General features: G+C 35.3%; 2 protein-coding genes and 1 non-coding gene across 3 annotated transcripts; all 3 read right to left on the bottom strand.

Moving 5' to 3' along the window:
- Nucleotides 1–1,966: 1,966 nt before the first annotated feature.
- Nucleotides 1,967–6,021, bottom strand: LOC102624795 (receptor protein kinase-like protein ZAR1). Its single transcript, XM_006484008.4, has 2 exons — nt 3,929–6,021; nt 1,967–2,666 (listed from the first exon to the last, which is right to left on the bottom strand). The coding sequence occupies exons 1-2, from the start codon at nt 5,412–5,414 to the stop codon at nt 2,029–2,031; spliced, it is 2,124 nt and encodes a 707-aa protein (XP_006484071.1). The 5' UTR covers nt 5,415–6,021; the 3' UTR covers nt 1,967–2,028.
- A 1,740-nt stretch (nt 6,022–7,761) lies between these two features.
- Nucleotides 7,762–11,078, bottom strand: LOC102624332 (proteasome subunit beta type-5-like). The gene is made up of 8 exons (XM_006484007.4): nt 10,911–11,078; nt 10,429–10,551; nt 10,193–10,322; nt 9,687–9,793; nt 8,946–9,080; nt 8,756–8,859; nt 8,234–8,334; nt 7,762–8,144 (listed from the first exon to the last, which is right to left on the bottom strand). Exons 2-8 carry the CDS (start codon nt 10,540–10,542, stop codon nt 8,017–8,019), a joined length of 819 nt encoding a protein of 272 aa, XP_006484070.1. The 5' UTR covers nt 10,543–10,551; nt 10,911–11,078; the 3' UTR covers nt 7,762–8,016.
- A 220-nt stretch (nt 11,079–11,298) lies between these two features.
- On the bottom strand, nt 11,299–11,381 carry TRNAL-UAA (transfer RNA leucine (anticodon UAA)). Its single transcript has one exon. It is a non-coding gene; the product is annotated as a tRNA-Leu (tRNA).
- Nucleotides 11,382–20,281: the final 8,900 nt, after the last annotated feature.

Consider the following 20,281-nt stretch of genomic DNA (forward strand, 5'->3'; position numbering starts at 1 on the left):
CCAAGGAATTTTCGATATAACCTCAGTAGAGTCTGGATGTCACGCATACACAAGTTTGAGTAACTTATAGTGACACGAAGCCGCATACTAGATAACAGTTTACAATTATAGTTCCAAACAATAAACCACAAATTTCCACATTATTGCAGTTGAAACAGTTGGCCATTTTGTAACCAATCATTACTTTATTCAATTGACTCAATCATATGGTACTAAATCACATGTATTGAAAATTAAAAATAACAAAACTTGTGTCAAATTAAATTGCTGAATAAGAAAAACATAAAGACAAGAAATTTATAATTCTTGCAGTAATCAAATGGCCTCGCAATTCTACACAAACTCTCCATCTATCACTAATCCCCTTGCCTCTTGAGCAATTATTAATGAAAAACTAAATTTATCCACCCACTATTTCCACTTCTAAGTAAATATAATGTCAATAGTCCAAAATTAAATTATCTCGTACAAGTTTCCTAAATAACATCGTTCAGTTGTTGAAAATAAGAAATAAGATATATGTAATACAGGTTTTTTTTCATTAAAACTGTAACCCATATCTCCACATAAGCACAACTCCAATACTTGAGATTTTGTACCAAATTTTCAGGTTATTCAAGATAGATTCTAATGTTACTAACAAATCACACAAATTAGCAAAGCATATATTCGATAAAATCATACTCAACAAGGTGTAACAGTCAAATTTTGAGTGGTAAATCACCTTTCATTCGCCCAATTTCAATTCAAGGCAACAAATTTATGGGCTAGAACAAAGGGCAACAAAGGCGTGAAGTAACAACAGCAAAGCATCATTGGCGTTAACCTCATCTAATGGCGCTTCAGAGGGACTGCAATTGAGCCTGGCAAACAACTCTTCACTCTTTTTTGCTTGCTTGGATTGGATTCAATCTTGAGGAAGGTTTAAATTTGGCAAAAATGGGTGTTGTGTGCGCAGGTCATGAGAGAGAATTAGGGATTGTGTTTTGTGACTGATTGTGTAGGGTAATTTAGATGATTTAGGTTTTTAATTAGGACAATTTCGTAACTGCACATTAAAAAAAGTATATACGAGAAATTTTAGAGTATGAGAGTGTTTTTAGATAAATACCATTTTTTTTTGGGTATGCCACGGACAAATCCCCGTGTCTTTTAAACAATGATTCTTTCTTCTTTTTTTTTTTACTTTTACCTTAAAAAATAGAGTTGTGAGTAAAGTTTCGAGTTTAATTATAAAATGATATTTAATTCGAGTAAAATATTAAAATAACATATTAATTTAAATCAATAAAGTTGTCTATTTTAAAATATCTCAAATTACATTTAAATAAAAAGATTCATTCAAATAACACGACGTACATATATGAAATAAATTATTCAACAATCGAAAAAATTATTATTCAATTAATAAATATTACATTATTTAAGATTAGAAGAAAAGATACGTTACAGTATTTTACTCATGGAGGATGGTAACCAGTAAGTAGTAACTTATGCACGAGGAAATGGTAGTTTTGGGATTGCCGGTGCGGTGTATACAAATATCGCAACATTATATCTTTGCGATATTTTCTTATTGGGTGTACTTAGAAATAGGGCTCTTTAGGTAACAGCAGGGCCATCTAGCATCACCCGCGAGTTGATCGTTTTGGGCTCGCAAACTTAAAGTCAATTCCATTGGATTGAACAAATGTATGGTAAAATGGATGGTCAATCGAAGTTGCTAATAACAAATTACCATTTTATTACAAGCGCATCCTAAAATAAAAAAATTGGATAAAATTTTTAAATTACAAATATGAATACCTACATACTTTAAAACATGAATGCTCCCGTGATTCTACGAAAAATTGCTAAAATTTTCAGCAAAACCTAGGGACATTTTGAAATATGTTGGAATCAAAATTTCATCTAATATCGCAGATTTCTTGATAGACCGTGAAATGGATGTCAAGCCATTGCATGGTTAACTGAAGAAAATTTCAGCTCCTTGCATGATTAAGTAGCAGGAAATAAAACCAATATCTGCTATGTGCCAATCCTCTCAAGATTTTCTGATACATTTTTCATTCTTGGCCTAACCTCAGGGTCTGCCTCAGTGCAAGCAAGGGCCAAATGAAAAACTGCTATTACTTCTTTTTTGGCGTGCACTTCTTGCAGCAACATTGCATCCACCATATCTGATAATGGATTTTCCTCTTCAAAACCTTTCTTCACCCACCTAACGAGGTCTGGAACTTCGATGGAAGTTGACGTTGTTGGTGAAAGCTCAGGAGATTTTCCTGTAAGCAACTCAAGCAGCACAACTCCAAATGAATAGACATCCCATTTCTGCATCGGGCGATTACCGGGGACTCGAGCCTCTGGTGCTCGGTAGTTGTTGGTTTTTTCAGTTTGGACTGGCTTCATGTATGGAAGGGCACCGCCCATGAAGCCACCGGAAGAGGATGGGTTATTGCCAGTAATGTTAATGAGTCTACTGAGGCCAAAATCAGATATGTAAGGCTGGAAGTCATTGTCGAGGAGGATGTTAGATGGTTTGATGTCTCCATGGACAAATTTTCTCGGACTGCATTCGTGGAGATAGGCCAATCCCCGGGCCGTGCCCTTAGCGATTCTAAGCCTTGTTGACCATGAGAGGCTTGTTGATGGCTGACCATTTCTTCCTGTAGAATTAATCTCTTTTAAGATCAGGAATAGATACAGATTGTTGTGGGTACTTACATTGTAAAAAATATTAACTTAAAGTTCGTAGTAGGAAATTGCTGAAGAGCTAGCATGTCATAATTGATCGCGTTGAATGAATTTTCTAATTGAAACTTGTAACTGAATACTCTGATGAGTGGGGGACACAAGCAGTACTTCCCAAGGGAAGTAACTAAGAAAGTCTCCATTTGAAAAGGAAAAACTTGAAAAGAATGCCTATCTTTTTTGCTTAAAGTTTCTAAAAAGTTTAAAGAGAAAAAACAACCGAGGAAGGAACCATCAGAAAGCTGCTTCAACAGTTTCCAAATTTAGGTGTGCCATCCTGTAATATATATATATAATATAAATAATATGGGAAAGTGTAAATTAACCTTAGTCTGGAACCAAGAGGTTGGAACGTGGGGCCGGGGCCATTAATTGAGTGAAGGCTCAACCAAAAAAGCAAGGAAAATTGAGAATCATGACCCATTACCCTGTGACAGAGGAGATCTGGAAATGCAGCAGCCCTGCAGTAACTGCCTCTCTCTGTCAACTCTTCATGAATACACTTGTTTAGCAGTTTGGGTAGCCAGCCAAAAGGCCAATAATGAGGAACCTATTTATCATTCGCTAGATCTCTCATTTACAAGTAACAGAGCAACCAATCCTACAAAATTTTCCTTAACTATGCATGTACCATTATCATATTCAATTATTTCTAGTTAAGTCACCAGGGGCAGCGATTCTGCTATAGACTTCATCAAAAGTCAAGATCATAGGTTAAAAGAGAAAATTGCATTGCCGGCATATTGAAAGCTTCAGATTACTGGCAAAGGATTTCCCATAAATGCTAATGCGAGGGTAAAAGATTGGGCAATTCTAGGGTACAATAATAAAGGAATGGCCATGTCCTACTCCATGTTTAATGGGTTATGATGGGTGGGCATCTTAAATGATAACAGCTACCGCACATGGACCATTTGACGCAATATCATCATTCTGTAAGCCACGTGGACCAATCAGGGCTCAACTCTGCAACTTGATCCCGCAACATCACTCATATATCACTCATACTAAAACACGGAAGATCACAACTTTCCAATGCACACATACATCAATTGCATGCCTAGATTGACGCTCACAACAAATTGCCGAGCTAATGTAAGACCAACCTCAAATTTAGAAACTAAAAGGTAAAAGTTCAGAATCTGACAAAAAAAACTGAAAGAAATAGAGAACTGACCTCGAAGAGCATTAGCCAAGTTGCCATTAGAAATGAAGTCACTAATGAGAAGCTTCTCGTCCGGAGCCCAATAATAAGCCCTCAATTTGACGATATTCGGATGCTTAACTTTAGCAATGGCCTGAACTTCAGTAACAAACTCCCGATGCCTCTGCTCTCCGCCTTCGCCGAGCCGCCGCACGGCCACCGGAATGCCATTACCAAGCACAACTTTATACACAATCCCCAGCCCACTTTTGCCCAACACATAAGCAGAAGCTCGAAGCAGCTCATCAAGCTCAAACGTGAACCCTTTATCAATTGCCACCAGCTCTCCTTCCCCCTTGCCGCTCTCTGCTTTCTCTTGACCCTCAACTTCAGAATCTTCATTTCGAAAGCCGTTGACGCAAACGCAAGGGCAGAAGTTGCCATTTTCATTTCCACCAAATTTGCTCTTCACAGTGCAGCTGCAGCCGCCATTTGAATCTTTCTTTTTCCAGTAAACATAAACAATCACTAAACCAATAACCGCAACAGCAGCCGCATCAGCTGCTGATATTAAAACTATCAAACCGGGACCCAAGCCTTTCTTCTTACTCTTATCAGAATCCGGAGATGGATTCTGAGTCTCTTGCTGACTCTCTGTTGAATCTTTGCAAGATTTTTGTAAAGGAAACCCACATAACAACGGGTTACTAAGAAAAGCCGTCGGCCCTTGGTTAGCAAACGACCCTGTTTGAGGAATTTCCCCGCTTAAATTGTTGCCCCTCAAATCAAAACTCACCGTTACAGGCAAATTCCCGAGAGATTTCGGAATTTTTCCCGATAGATGATTGTAAGACAAGTTCAGAGTAGCCGATAAAGACTGGAGCTCGCCGAGATCATTCGGTATCGGCCCTTTGAAATCATTAGCAGAAAGATCAAGCTGCACTAAATTCTCCAGCTCAGGCCAAATCCCAGCAGGAATTTGCCCGCTGAACTTGTTCGTAGCAAGTATCAATCTCTGCAACTGCTTGCAATTCTTTAAGCCATCAGGAAGCAAACCCGAAAAGGAGTTGTTAGAAAGATCGAGGTTTTGCAATCTGGGGAGGTTACAGACGGAAGGAGGAAGCGAACCGGAGAGATTGTTACCGTAGAGAAAGATACTGTGAAGTGAAGTGGCATTGAATAGCTGATCAGGGAGCGATCCAAACAAGTTATTGTTGTGAAGGTTGAGCCTTCGGAGGTAGATTAAAGAGCCGAGCTCGGAAGGAATATACCCGCGAACATTCTTCCCGGAGATGGCGACTCCGACCACACGGGGGTCCGGGAATCCGGTTATGTTCATGCAGGAAATGCCGGACCAGCGGCAGGGCGTGGGGTCGTTCTCGTTCCAGTCAGCGAAAACTGAAGTATCAGTTTGATCGATGGCTGATTTTAGTGAGAGCAGAGTGAGGCCATCGGGTGAAAGAGCGAAACACAAGTGAAGAAAATATAAAAAGAATGGAAAGAAGAAACTGTTTTTCATTTGCGGATTTGGTTTTGTTTGCTGTAGAAAAGAAAAAAAGAAAAGAAATGAAATGAAATGGGAAATAGGGGGCGGAGTGTGTGTTTAAGTAATATTTACAGAGAAGAGAGGAGAGGGTGGTGGTTGGCGGGAGGGGGGAGGAATTTATGAGAAAGAGACTTGAGAAAGACGAGATTTTGATTGGGGAGTGGGGTCCATTCCCGCCCAAAAGAGAGAGATCAGAGGTGGGGAGAGAGAGGAGGCTTTTTGCCTTTTAGTTTTAGTTTTCAGTAGTTTGGGCTTTGCCTCAGAAAAGGGGGAGTAGAAGAAAAGCAATAACAAAGTGCTTTTCTGTGTTGCCTTCATGCGTGATGTTGATGTCTGAATGTCGTATGCTCTGTCCTGTTTTTCATCTTTTCTTCTTTAATCTGCTTCAGGAGCCTAACCATGAATTTTATCATATGTTGGAGTTTTCTCCCTTTGTTTTTTTCTCTGTCAGTAATAATTTAGTTTAGTGGGTGAATTTATAGATTAACGCACGGTGTTGTCTGGTCTGATTAATTCATGGCTACAATTTTACATATGAAAATGTTCTAAAATTCATGTGCAATTTTGCTCTTGTTTGGCTTGTTCTCAAGTGAGATTGTTTTTTTTTTTTTTAAATAACCTCAAATTATAGTTAAATGTCAATTCACATTTTCTGTAGTTGACAGCTTTTCTTAGCTTTTTATAATTTTTATGATGGAAGACTGCCAACTAAAAATTATGCAGAATTTTGCTGAACAAAGCTTAGGCAATCCCCATGGATCGACTGATATTCAAATTTTTTTTTTTTTTTTTGGGGTGGGGGGGTGTTGTAATCACCACGATCAAATGAAAATGAAATATAGTATTATTGGGACCTCTCTGTACGGTCGATACTCACACGAAAACCATTTTGTTCTGTCAATATTACCACATGTATGATCATTAACATAGTATAAGTCTTGACGTTTCATGTCAACAGTTACTATGTAATCAACCTAACATCACATATCGTCAACTATACGTTTCTTAATCAGTGTCAATATCGGGCCCTCCCGAAAGAGGAATTTTCAGAGCAATACTACTAGTAATACGGTAGAGTTTCCTATCAGTAATTCATTATTATTTATTAATAATTATCCTCGATGATTCAATGAAGGTAGGCAATAGTTTTGATGCCCTTTTGCTTAATTCTTACACTTGATAAAATGTTGAAACTCATATATTGTTAATTATGTTCCCACTTCGACGTATCATTGATACTAAATTTGTGCGCTCTGTTAATTTCCAGCAGAGACAATGAGTTCTTCATCGTCGTCCTTGATTATTTTACAATTGATTTCAAAACACAACTAATGATATTCTTTTAGTGGAATTGTTAATGATGCTTTTATGTCTACTTTTCCCATCATGAAAACATGCTTAGAAGCAACCGAAAGTATAAGAGTTTAGAGAGAGAAAGCTTTCTTGATTCCAGTCTGTATTATTGTTTGCTTGCTTACTTGTGTTTACTCCCCTTTTTCTCTTTTAATAAAAGCAGTTGAAAATCAGGAATATACACTGTGCTAATCACTTGTATATGAGAGCACAATTCTTATTATTGTTATTATTATTATTAACACATGGCAAGTTGTAATGACTAGCAAGCATCTCAAATATCCACGAAAATCATTCCACCACAAAAGATACAGGCCAAAATTCATATAGGCCATTACCGTGATGGCTTCATTCTTCGCTCCTAAAAGGATACATATTATTATTATTATAAAAGTTCTTTCCAAGGCAACACTCCTAAGCCTAAAAGAATGGGAAGAAGTTGGCAGCAGAAAAGAATCCTTTGCTTTGCAACCAAGGGAATAGGCGCACGGATTGGATTTTTCTAACCATAATATTATACTCTGGTTATTCAACTTGGTCTTTTGAGGAATATGGGTCCCATTTACCACAATTCTCAAATCATTTTAAGGAAAGGATAGATCCTAATGAGCTACTGTAGCATATGGCAGTGTTAGCCGATCAGTGCTCCAATCTCTAAGTTCAGTTTCCCACTTTCGTTTTCTAACTTATCCCTTTTTTCTAAGGTGAAAGACTGTCATTAAATATTATGCCAAAAGATGATGGGTCTCTTTAACATATATATCTTATCTAAAACAAGTAGCTTTGTTTGTGACATGGTGGATGCCCTGTCCCTGTTTGGCGTGACCTCACCACTCTCTTGGAGTTACAGTAACCCCCCTGTACCCACTCTCAAATCCCAGGGGATCAAGTCTTTACGACCACGTACATCACACGTAATTTAAGTGCAAATATGTTAATCTAAATGCATTCTGTGTGAAGATTATGCAATCGCAATCTCAGGAACTAAATTACTATAACAAAATGCTTAATAGAAAATAGAACTGTACTTGTCATAATGAAAATACCAAAAGAAAATGCAGGGTTCTTAAAGCATCAACTTAACTAGGTTGAATTCACAAGTCATCGCCGGGATCAACCCAAGGTACATTGACAAAGTTCAGAAGCAAATCCGTAAAGTCCTCCACTGGATCTGTGAATATGAGGAATATCTCAAACCTGGTCCAAATTGAGCAAGACTCAATTATGCCCCTGCGACTTCAGCCATTTCTTGCTCCACCGTACTGGGCGTGACTGGATAATAATGGTAGTGAAGCTCTCCAACATCATCACCAGACAGCTTCTTCCATCCATTTGGTCCCACATAATAAACTGGGTGAAATAACAGATTGTAATTCAAAAAAAGCTCACAAATACAGGTGGCACACAGAGATAGATGGAGAACGAAAGAGAGTATGTACCGCTTGCAACACCACCACTGGCTGCATCTCTGAATGTTGCATGATAAATAGCTCTTCTAGCCAACTCCGCAGCTTCTTCAATAGACATGTCAAACTTGTACCTAGTACGAGTTTGGATAGAACGATAATCATACACAATAATGAACGGAATGCCAAATAATTTTTCACAGACAAGAAAATGCAAGCACAAAAAATTTTTAATAATATTTTCATAAGAATACGAGCTGCCCAGGGAGAGGGTCAAGTGCTATCAGAAGTAAATGGAGTCACTTAACAAACACAAGCATTCTTGTGAGCATCTGGTACCCCTTTCCCTTCTTCCCCGCTCAGTTCATGTTTGTTATCTATCATTTTATTTGACTTTTATGTCTGATAATTCACCAAAGACGTATCAATAATTCACAAATACTATGATTCCAAGGAAAGAAGTTTCAGAAGATACACAAAAAGATTCATACTATGAAACAGAAGCTTTAACATCAATTAAGCAAGAGCATAAAAACATGGGATATAGACACACACCCGCTGTCCAATACACCATAAGCATATGGTGAACCTGATCCCACAGAGAACCGTGTTCCTTTGAGCCTCCCTCCTTCACTGTCCACATAATACAGCCCAGGACCCTGCAACCCACGGACAAAGAGCTTAAAAGAGACGCAATCAGAGATGCAAAAGCAAAACAAAAAACCTGAAACATGAATTCCCTTACAGTCTCATCCCATCCAGCAATCATAGTCCCAACAGACAACCCCATTCCACGATAAGAGTAGAGAATGTTGGCCAGCAGCTTTGATGCCCCTGTAACTGAAATTCTACGCTTGTTGGCCAATTCATGTAGTCGGCACTACATTATGCAAACAAGTAACAGTTTAGCACTTTACATGTGAACAAAAATACAACAGACTCGGCCTTACAGGTTTCCTAGTTATATTAGCACCTAAGAAGGAACAAAAACCTAGAGTGACATCCAGTTCTCAATGCATTTTTCATGCTTGTTTAAAAGAAAGTAAACTGCTACTAGCTAGTTACCTCTAGAATATCTCCAAGTACCCAAAAGCTTAATTATTTGAAACAATGCAATTTTAATTATTTATAGTCATATTGTAAATTAGCAGCAAAGCGACTAGTAGAAAGAGTACTAAAATGTTATGGGTAAAAATATATCAAAGTCCTCAAACTCGAACAGTAGAAACTAAGAATCAGGTGTAAGCAGCCCTTCTAATACAATCTAAAAAGTAGTCATAACATATATTTAGTAAAGGTTTATTCTCAAAAGATCGAATTACAATTATTCAGAGTCAACAGGGAAAGACTGTTGTCCATTCCATTCAATAGGATGAAAAGAGAACTGGTCAGAGAAAACAATCATAACATATAAGCTAGAGCTATAACGTGACCATAAAAGCATAACATAACGTTACATTTTAGAGACAAAACTTAAGTACGTTACCTTAATGCCCAGATTTCTGTGCCAAAACTGGCAATCGGCTGCTCCTCCAGCCATTGTGCCAAGCATGTAAGGATTGATTTCTATAATTTTCTTCACAGACTGTGATGCTGAAACAAAATAACAAAACTCTTTATTTATTAACATCATTTATATTAAAAGGTGTAAAAAGAAGGTCAAATGTTACAGTCTACAAGTTGCAAGGACAAATAGGATAGAAGCGGCATCTCAATCCACTTAAGCTAATGTAGGTCATTCTCGACATATTTATATGCTCACTCAAATAGCAATGTGCAGAGAATTCAACTTACAACATCCCATTACAAAAATTCATCACACAAATCAATTTCTGTTTAACGCAACACACAGAAAAGATGCATTTGTTTGTACGCACACATGAAACATGCAATAAGAAGTCCAAACTAGGTAATAGCTGAAATTAATCCTAAAGTCCACTCATAACTTCAGCTAAATTAACAAAATACAAGCACTAGGAAAAAGAAACATACAGATATAGCCTCCCATGCTAGCTCGAGAATCAGCAGCCACCATAACACCCTCTTTAAAGATAAAAGCAAGTGTGGTTGTCCCCTTGGCATGCTTCAGTGTAGCTTTAGTGTCCTTTTGAAATTCATCAAACTGAAACCCAAAATATATATATATATATATATTAAATTAAATAAACTAAATGTCTCTACTGCTGTTCAGAAGGAATATCATCATAATGTAACCGGAGCATACTCACATCAGTAGAAAGAGGTAGAGCAAATGATGGTGCAGCTGATAACTCAGGACAGAGCTCGTCGCCTGACCCGAAAAATGGAGAAGTGGACTCAAGACCGCTAGTGTCGAGCTTCATGTCTACGCACTTTAATTTGGGGGAAAAAAAACTCAAAATTAGTAGAAGGCAAAAGAAAAATCGGCATAATATACGAATTTGAGGCAGAAAACGATTTATATTAACATTAGGAATATTAATTCTCAAGACTAACTCAGATCGGTGGCAGTGAAACCCTTAGAATTAAAAAAACAAAATTTATTTTCTTTAATCCTTTGTTTAAAACCACAAAGAGGATCCCAATAACTGAAATTATCAAACGAAGGTCGAAAAACAATTTTAACCTAAAATCACCTTTAGTACAAGCCCTAGGTCATTTACAGATACTGTTTTCACTAATTGAAATCAAACAAAGATTAATTGAATCAAATTGGAGATTAGAAAGGTACCTGAATTTAAGATTAAACGACAATGTAGCTAAGAGTTGCGAGCAGAAATCGAGCATAAAAGCTGCAGTGAGAATAAATAAATTGGAGGGAATGCTTTGATAAATAATGATCTTGTGAAGCCGAAAAGAGTTTTCTTGTGCCACGGGCAAGTTTGGATGAATGTGGGCCGAGCCTAATTTAAGATTCTGTTGATAACGAAAAGAATCGGGTTGTGATAAGTGAAACAATTGGGCCTTACGAATTACACAGCCCAGCCCTTGTCCCTGGATGCATGAATGATGACATAAATAATGTAATGTATCGAGTCAAGCGGCAACTTATATTCTATTTATATAAAAAAAGGTTATCCTTTAAATTATTTAAGAAATAAAATTGCAATTTCATGGGATGCTGGCTATGGGGTTCGAACCCATGCGCACTTATGTGCAGAAGATCTTAAGTCTTCCCCCTTAACCTCTCGGGCAAACCAGCTGATGCTGACAACATCAAGAAATTTAAATCAAGATCACATCTGTTCGTGTAGAATTACATCTATTTTGCTAAGGAGGCGGGGGCCAGGGCTTTTCCGCGAAAACGTTGAGAGTAGTTTGTTTTCATCGGTCCCATTGTCCCGAGCACAAGCGGGTTTCAGTTCCTGAATTGACTTAAAAAATCCTTCAAACGGAAAAAAAAACAAAAAGAAAGATGGCAATCGTTCCATTAAAAAGGTGGCCCGAAATAGGATACATAATGGTCCCCCCCAAGTAGCCCGCCAGAACAGTTAACACAGAAGTAAAGAGCCATCGCCTTTAGGTTTAGGCTTTTGCAGTCAAATCGTGACCATGTTTCATTTCAATTGCTTAAGCTGTAGTGTGCATTCATGCGGAGAACGTGGACTCAACCAACAATACAATTAAAAGATCACATGCATTAAGTGACTTTCACATTATTGCCCATACCACGGCCATAGGCACGCACAGCAATTTCTTAGACCCACACCTTGATCACTTGCTACCTTGGTCATATGCTTAACAATAATATGTTATCGTCATTTTACTTTACAATTTGGGTCTCGTTGCCGATGAGTGCTGGTTCTGCAGTCTGTTTTTATAAATTTGCTTTGGATCTCAACATGCATCTCTAAGATATTCAAACTGTGTCATTATAAGACTAAGTTTAGGTCATGTCTTCATGGACCCCTTTTGATTTTATTTTATTCTATTTTTTTTGTCATGTTAGGGTACGGCCCAGACAATTTGATAAATGTGGTGGTGCTACGGATGTGTATGGGATAAATTTAACTGCTGCGCTTTGGCCTTTGGAAATAATATCTAAGGTTGGTAAATTCAAGATCAAAATAATATGGGGGGGTCGTACTTACTTGAAATTGTGATGATTGGCGATGAGCAAGAAATGTACGGCTGTGATGATTCTAAATTTTAACTCTTGCCACCCTTGTTTGATGCTGGCAGCAGCTAGCTGCCAAGTTCTTGTCATGAGATGACGTTTTGTAATTAATGGGGTGAAAGCATTTTCACTTGACATTCACATGCTTTGACTGTCGTTTTCTTAGCTTTTAAATCCCACTGCGTGACAAAAAACAGTTCGAAACTTATGAATGTGGTTGAAGATGTCGGCATTTCAAAATTATTCTCAAGTAATAAGAAGCTTAAGTAATGATGGTTTTGCCTAACACACCCATTTTAATTGATTCCTCCATACAGGCCCTAATTTTTTAAATTAATGGGTTACGACTGACATGGCACAATTAGAAGATGCATAAGATCACCGTTCACCATCATATGTAATGAAATTTTGACCATTTAGTTTACCTTATGGTAAAAAATAATCACAAATGATGATACCATAATTGGTTCATTCTAAACAATGCCTTTTACTATATTCCGCCCATCAGTAACTCAAACAAAATGAGAATCACAAATATGAAATTATAATTAACTTAAGATTGAAATTGCAATAAAATCAATACCTATGAGATTTAATAAGTCTGACAGTCATTTTAAGATTAATTAATGTAATTCAATTCAATATAGTTAAACAACATCAGTAAATTTATACACGATTAAGACAAATCATTCAATTAATTTACTACAGTATAAATAAAAATAAAGCGTCGAACTTTATTTATCAACTACAAACTCAATTTATTTAATTATAAGATAACTTGTATTCATGTTTTTTGTAAAATCCATATGATGGTCACATAAAATACATATAATATGATTAAACAGACCTTATTCAAAATATTTATGCAATTAAAATATCTGAAAATGTGCTCAAATATTTTGTTAATAAGAAAATAAATAAATCAATATGCTTTAAAGAGCACATAATCCCAACGCAACATTCTTACTAAAAGTAAGTATAATTCAATTAAAATAATTTAAAGGAGATTTTTTTTCTAAATGTATTATTTTCACAATACTTCTAATGTGAAAGATCTCATTCTAATAAGATGGAGATCAAGCTAAAAGATAAAATTAAAAAAAAAGAATTTAAATATGCTAAAAAATTAAAAATATTACATAAAACTTCTATATAGTCATATTGTTGGGACTGGAAAATTTTATTTTTATAAAGATGTTATAACTCAATAGAGGTATAATACAAAAATTATTGTCTTTGCTTAATTATCCCTAATGCAAGTGATATAGAGGTAAATTATGTCATGTATTAATAAATTAATAAGTCAGTCAAATTCAATGTATAGACATTAATAAATTAATTATTTTGTTGACCAATTATTAAGTACCTATGCTGACCAATTAATATATACCAATTGAAAGATGTAGTTGCAACTGTAAAGAACAAATCACTATCACAAACAACTTTAAAAAGATATTTTGTTTCATCTTAATTATTTAATGTAATATAGCATATATATTTGAAATATCATTACTATATGGAGGTAAATTTATTAAGACGGAACCTACAAAAAATATAACTTATTACAGTATGGAGTTTTTTCCTAATTATAACTGGTTTCAAGTTAGGACCATAAATTTTTATTATTATAAATAGGTTATTCCGATGTAGAATATTTTTATTTGGAGGTTCTATTGTACATTAAAGTCTATATTGTATAATGTCTCTTAATTTAACTTTTTTTTTTAACAAAGAATTTCTCCTAGGAAATGTGTATACACACACATGCAATAGATTATTTTGAGAGCAATAAATATTCAATAGACAAATCTATTTCTTCTACTAGCAATCTATTTATGTTTGTAAAAAGCTTTAGGAATCTTCATGATTGAGAGAACATTTTGAACATAATCATGGTACTCCAAGCATCGTCACTTCTTAAAGACTTCTTCATGTGGTCTAGTCCTCTTGGTCATACAATTTAATAATACCTATTTGTACACATAATACTATCGAAGAGTCAATATCGGTTGGTGGAATGATGAATAAACCATCAGAAACGTGGCGTTGGATTACAAAGAGCCATCTAATTGTCACATGTTTATGGATATTAAATCCTATTATTTTTGGAACATAATAATTTGGTTGCTTTAGGTCAAAGAGCTAGCAAATAAAATTCAAGCTTAATTTTGCTTTTAACATGCAGTTGCCTAAAAGACGTGACACGTTTGTTTTCTTGTGCTCCCTAGATCAGAGACCATGATTTCGACACTTAATCTTGTTCGTGGATCTTGACCCCACGTTTTCAGCTGCTGGATTCTTCGCTCAAAATTCAAATCCAACTACCAACCTTGAAATTACTCGTGTGCCCTTACCTTTCTTCCACATTTTCAACTGTGCCAAACGAGCCTAACGCGAATGGTGCCGCGGGTGCTGGCTATGGCAATGCACAAGAGACGCACACAGGCACGCATCAAGCTCACATTTAGATTTACGATATTCTTAGGACAACTATGCAAGGGGTTTCAAAAATAGGTGAATAATAATATAATAATAATTATTATTATTTAGAAAAGTTATCTTTATATAATAATTGTGCAGTTGCAAAATTAAGGAATATTCATGCCATGTTAATTAATAATTTCGTTTTTTTTTTTAACTTTTAGTAACAAACCTAAAGTCCATTATATAAGACTTTATTGATCGATATACATCGGTGGGGCTGGTGGCTACATGCAGAACCCTATAAGTTAAATACTTTAGAGTGTCTTAGAAAAATTAATTACTTATGATGTAGTCATGCCTTTATATAGGCAATAAAAAATCAGTTACATGTTTAAATTTGAAGAAATAACTTCCACTAACTATTAAGAAGTTATGTGATCAAATTGAAATATGTATGATGTGCCGGATGTATTATATGACATGCATAATATATCAACTTTGTGATATATTATATAAACCATGATTTCTACATATTACCATTTAATCACACAAATATTATCACATATCACATTAACCTACGAAAAATTTGGCGCAAAAAAAATAAATAAAAAGAATAAAGCACAAATAAGTCTCTGCTTTTCAGGCCAAACCCACACCATTTACAGCATCCCCAGAACCTAATTGCAATATTAAAAATTAATTAATTAAAGGCATTTCAACGCACCCAAGGGTTGCTAATTTTCTATTGGCACAAATGGATTTATCAAAAGTAGCAGTGCTTTAAGTGTAGTTATCCGATGATTAAGAAACTATACCATAATTTTTGTAAAAAGGAGATACTTTCATGTAAACAAGTATGTAATATCGATGAATTTAACTACCTTAAACCCTTTTAATTATATATGCGAAGCGACTACAAAAGATTATGGAATCTAATAATAGATATCGTATCAATAGCAGAGTGTACGTGCGGCGTTGTTCACTAAGATGGACAACCATAATCCATTCCCACTGAAATGGCCATATACAAATTGAACGTATATATATAATACGCAATATGGTATGATAAAAAACAGTATTATAGTACTTTTTATTGCTAAAAGTTGAACATTAGGCTAATAAAGTGGACCGTCAGCGTACAAATATAGGCAGAGTAAATATAAAATAATGCGCACTTAGAAAAAGTGAACATCATTAACGATCGATGGTGGGTGGGGATTGAACGTGCTTTATTGCTCTAACCAACAACGTTATCATTAATCCAATTGGAACTTGTTGCTTTGCTTTTGATGTCTGAAGTAATGGTCACCAAAAGTCAAAGCACATAAAGCCCGCTTGCTTTATTTAAATTTTAATTTAGCATGACCTCTTTCGAATTTATTCATGCTCAAACAACTCTATTGCGAGGGTACTTACGAGCGTGTTTTCACATGAGAACTAAATTAATGAATCAAATGGAGCGTTTCATTAGGTGAACTTGGATATATGGAAATTTACGACAGTGAGTAAGATTTTCAATCGATTACATTCTAATACGTACTAAGATAATTTAATACTATTGCTCACCCTCTAGCCAAAAGAGTTCTACAAAGTTCAGAATTTGTTACCTGGCGGGATGAGTTTTCAATTGATATTTTGTGTCTGATCGATAATTTAAATGAATGAAAGGATTATTTTCTTAAAAATAATAATAATAATAAATAACTCATATTCATTAAATCTTAATGTCAAAATCTGTCTCTTGGGTCAAATGATTTTTTGTTTGTTTTTTAATATAATATAAGAACAAATGTAGTTTTGATTCACCAATTCATTTATTTCAATTTTGTCCGGCCCCTCAAATTCACATATGTTGTCATTTTGTTAAGTTGCACTGAATCAATTTCGCCTTAATTTCATCGGACCCACGTGAATTTTCACCATCAATTCTATTGTGCCACATATTTTTTCAAAAAATCAATTACTCCCAATAGCTGAAGGGCAAGGGAAAGTGAGTTATTTCACTTTCCAAGCACTATACAAGGGATGGAGAATCAGAAGAAAGTGGGGTCTCTATATTCTTTCATCTAGAGAGAGAGAGAGAGAGATTTACGGAGAAGCGAGAATGCTTGTTTGGCTTTGGGACAGTTTGAATATATATTTTTTAAATTTTCTCATAAATTAAACACTAATTTGGGTAAACTGTATTCCATGATTTGATTAAACCGATGATAATAGCTTTAAGAATTTAAAGTTGATATTTCTGGAAATGAAAGATTCTCGTCCAATAATCAAGTTACCAATTACATTTGAGAAGACAATGGGACCAAAGATTTTTAGCTCTTCTATTTCTAATGCTGTACCTATATTATTAATTGAACCCTTACAACTCAGGACCAAGCAGCCTGGAACCTGCCAAATATTGTTAAAAAGAGTTGGGTGGTGGAGTGAAAGCGAAGTGTTCATCCTCTCCGACTGTGTGTTTTGACATCATGTTCTATCTTGGAGTGGAGGTAAAGATTTTTTTTCTTTTTCTTTTCTTTTTCCCTTAAATGAGCATCTCGGCTATCGTTTAGCGAGATATCTGACTTTGCCCACTAGATGGACGGCCAATTATGACGACACGTTTTGACCCACGTGCATGTGCTAATTGATGTTAATAGCTTACCAGCATACTGGGAACTTATCCAAACAAATTTTGGTTGTTCGATGAAACTCCATACACACAATTATCAACTTCTCATGGGGATCAATTAATGCCACATCGAGGGGGGGCTGAGGTTTCTATTTTAAAATTTGCGCTCACCTTTTCAAAAAAAAAAAAAATTTGCGCTTATTCCAGGTTCCGAGAACTTGGGTACTGCTAGCTATGTTACATCAATATATGTGCACTATTATTTTAACTTCTCATTTATCAGAACATTGGCGATTACTTTTTCAACTTCTTATTCATCCAAAATGACAGTTATCTCTGTGAGTGTGAGTTGATTTACTGCTTTAATAACCAAAAGTATATGCTAGTATTGGACGTAAATTTCATTTTTATTGGCGTGCATACTCGAGCAAAGTGAGAGATTTTTTTTTTTTTTTGGCTATATTATCATAGTGTTGACTTAGACTCATTTAACTTTGATTATAAATATTAGAAGATTATAATGTAATTTTAATCACTTAAAAATATATATAAATATATGTATGATCAAACGATAGGAAATTATTTGAAAAGATTTTACAATATTTTTGTGCTGTTTGTTTAATTTTTAATGGCATCTGAGGAAATAGATGTTAAACTTCGCAACATGTGTAGCAGTTCATTAAAACATCTCAACCATCTCCCCACAATAAGATGCTACCTTGGGAAGGAAACTTTTGTTCTTGATTTTTGTGATGAATAATATGGTTATTTCGAATATCGATTGATAAATTTGAGATATTCTTAGCGTACATAGTCTCGATAATTTTTTTTTAATTGATTAATATTGCACGAGGTAATTATTTATAAAATTGGACATTCAAGATAAATAGAACGTGATCTTATTTCGTTGTGACCATTTCCTGTTTGTTAGTTAGTCGTAGTCAAATTCTCATTACAAATGTTGATATCTCAACTAATTACTCCATTTAAAATCTTCCATAACGAAATTCTATGGACATTTATATACAGATCGAAGAATTTGACTTCCATATCTTATATTGAGCCAAAAAACAATAAAAGTCCAATTCTATCCCTTTGAACAAATTCTACTTTCTGCAATATTCAAACAAAACTCTCCAACTTTCCTCTTAAGCAAAGCCAACAAACACTGAAGTCAACAAAATTGAAACCATCGTTTCGTCCGCATTTTGGAATTTCAAGGCACGAGCATCTCAAATTCGTCAAAACGACGGGAGTATGGCCAAAAGAAATTATAATTGTTGGACCACGAGGTACAGACAATTTGTTACAATCACTCTCTTGGATTTCATTGCTTGGATTCATCCGAAAAGATCAATGAATCCACAAGTGTACCATACGCTACATTTAGTAAACATCCTCGCATGCTGTGTGTCTTATTGCAGCCAGCCCTCCAAAAAACTCCTTTAAATAATCAAACAGAATAATCCAGCAGTTCCTTGACACGTGTACCAGCACATGCGTACCGCAGAACAGGTTAAGGGTTCCGTCTTAACTCTTAATCTGACGACCAAAATGTTAAAATAAAGGATTAGACTTGGCCAGGATTACTGACGCTGAAACTGACAGCGTCTGACGCACGCGCGGCATAATTTGTTGCATCTTGGACTATTGGGAATCGATTGGGTTATTTTTGTTGTTTACCGCGCGTTTTGGGGGTTTTGGCGTTTTGGCTGTGGGATGAAAGCGTTTTTAAACCGTTGATTGGGGGGGGGGGGGAAAACTACAGAAACATTCCCGTGAAAAGCGGATCTGGGTGGCGGGTAATAATTGGAGAAGAGTAGGGTCAGTTAAAATTGGTGGTGAAAGACATGACCACGTGGAAGGGTGGTGAAGCCACATTATTTTAATCACACTGTAGAGCGGAATTCCGAATTCCTACCTCCGTACTCCTGTAGGGGGACATCCGCTTCCAATGAAATCAGCTTACCTCCACTCTGACGAAAATACCCTTTATTTATTTTTATCATTGTATTTACAAATGGATTTTGTTAATCAGTATCTACAAGCCATTTAGTCATTATGCTAAGTGCTAATTAATAATTTCAATTTTTTTTAGTAATAGATATATTAATATATATGGGGAGAGTTCTCTTACCCTAAAATTTTGAGCTAAAAAAAAAAAAATTAAATCTTTATCTATTGGATCCACTCAATCAAATAGTGAGATGAGTGGAGACAAAAATATTACTTTTTAACTTCAAAATTTTCTTATTGGATTTAGTGGATCTAATAGATGAAAAATTAAGCCATTTTTTTAAGTTGAAGGAACCTACCCTATATTTTTGTGTGTGTGCGCGTGCGCGCGTATAAATCATTTTTAAGTACAAGCACACACCTTATTTTTTAATGTGGACACGCTCTTAAGTCGTGTGATTTAATAAACTTATTTTTTAATGAACTATAAAGTCGTGTAGGTTACTAAACATTAGTGTGTGTGTGTGTGTGTGTGTATAAATCATTTTTAAGTGGAGGGACGCACCTTATTTTTTAATGTGAACACGCTCTTAAGTCGTGGGGTTTAATAGACTTATTTTTCAATAAACTATAAAGTCATGCGGTTTACTAAACATTAACTCTCTTAAACTGTAAGACTTAAAAGCATATTTGTATAAAAAAAAAAAAGATGGTCTCGCACTACAAAATGACTATATATATATAATCTAACAAGAAACTATGCACTCAGTACAATTATGTAATACTTCGTTAATAATGGTAAAGTTTGAATTAAATATATAATATTATGTATAGTATTGAAATCAATCTCTCTCTCTCTCTTCTTCTTTTTTTTCAAGGCACACTAAGCATATAATTTTACCAAGTAAAACATGAATATTTTATTATGTATTTTGTTATGAGGTACGTTAATTTTTTATATTATTTAAAATGAATGATGCCAAACAAAATA

Source organism: Citrus sinensis, chromosome 4 (genome assembly GCF_022201045.2).
Source record: "Citrus sinensis cultivar Valencia sweet orange chromosome 4, DVS_A1.0, whole genome shotgun sequence".
Classification (NCBI taxonomy): domain Eukaryota; kingdom Viridiplantae; phylum Streptophyta; class Magnoliopsida; order Sapindales; family Rutaceae; genus Citrus; species Citrus sinensis.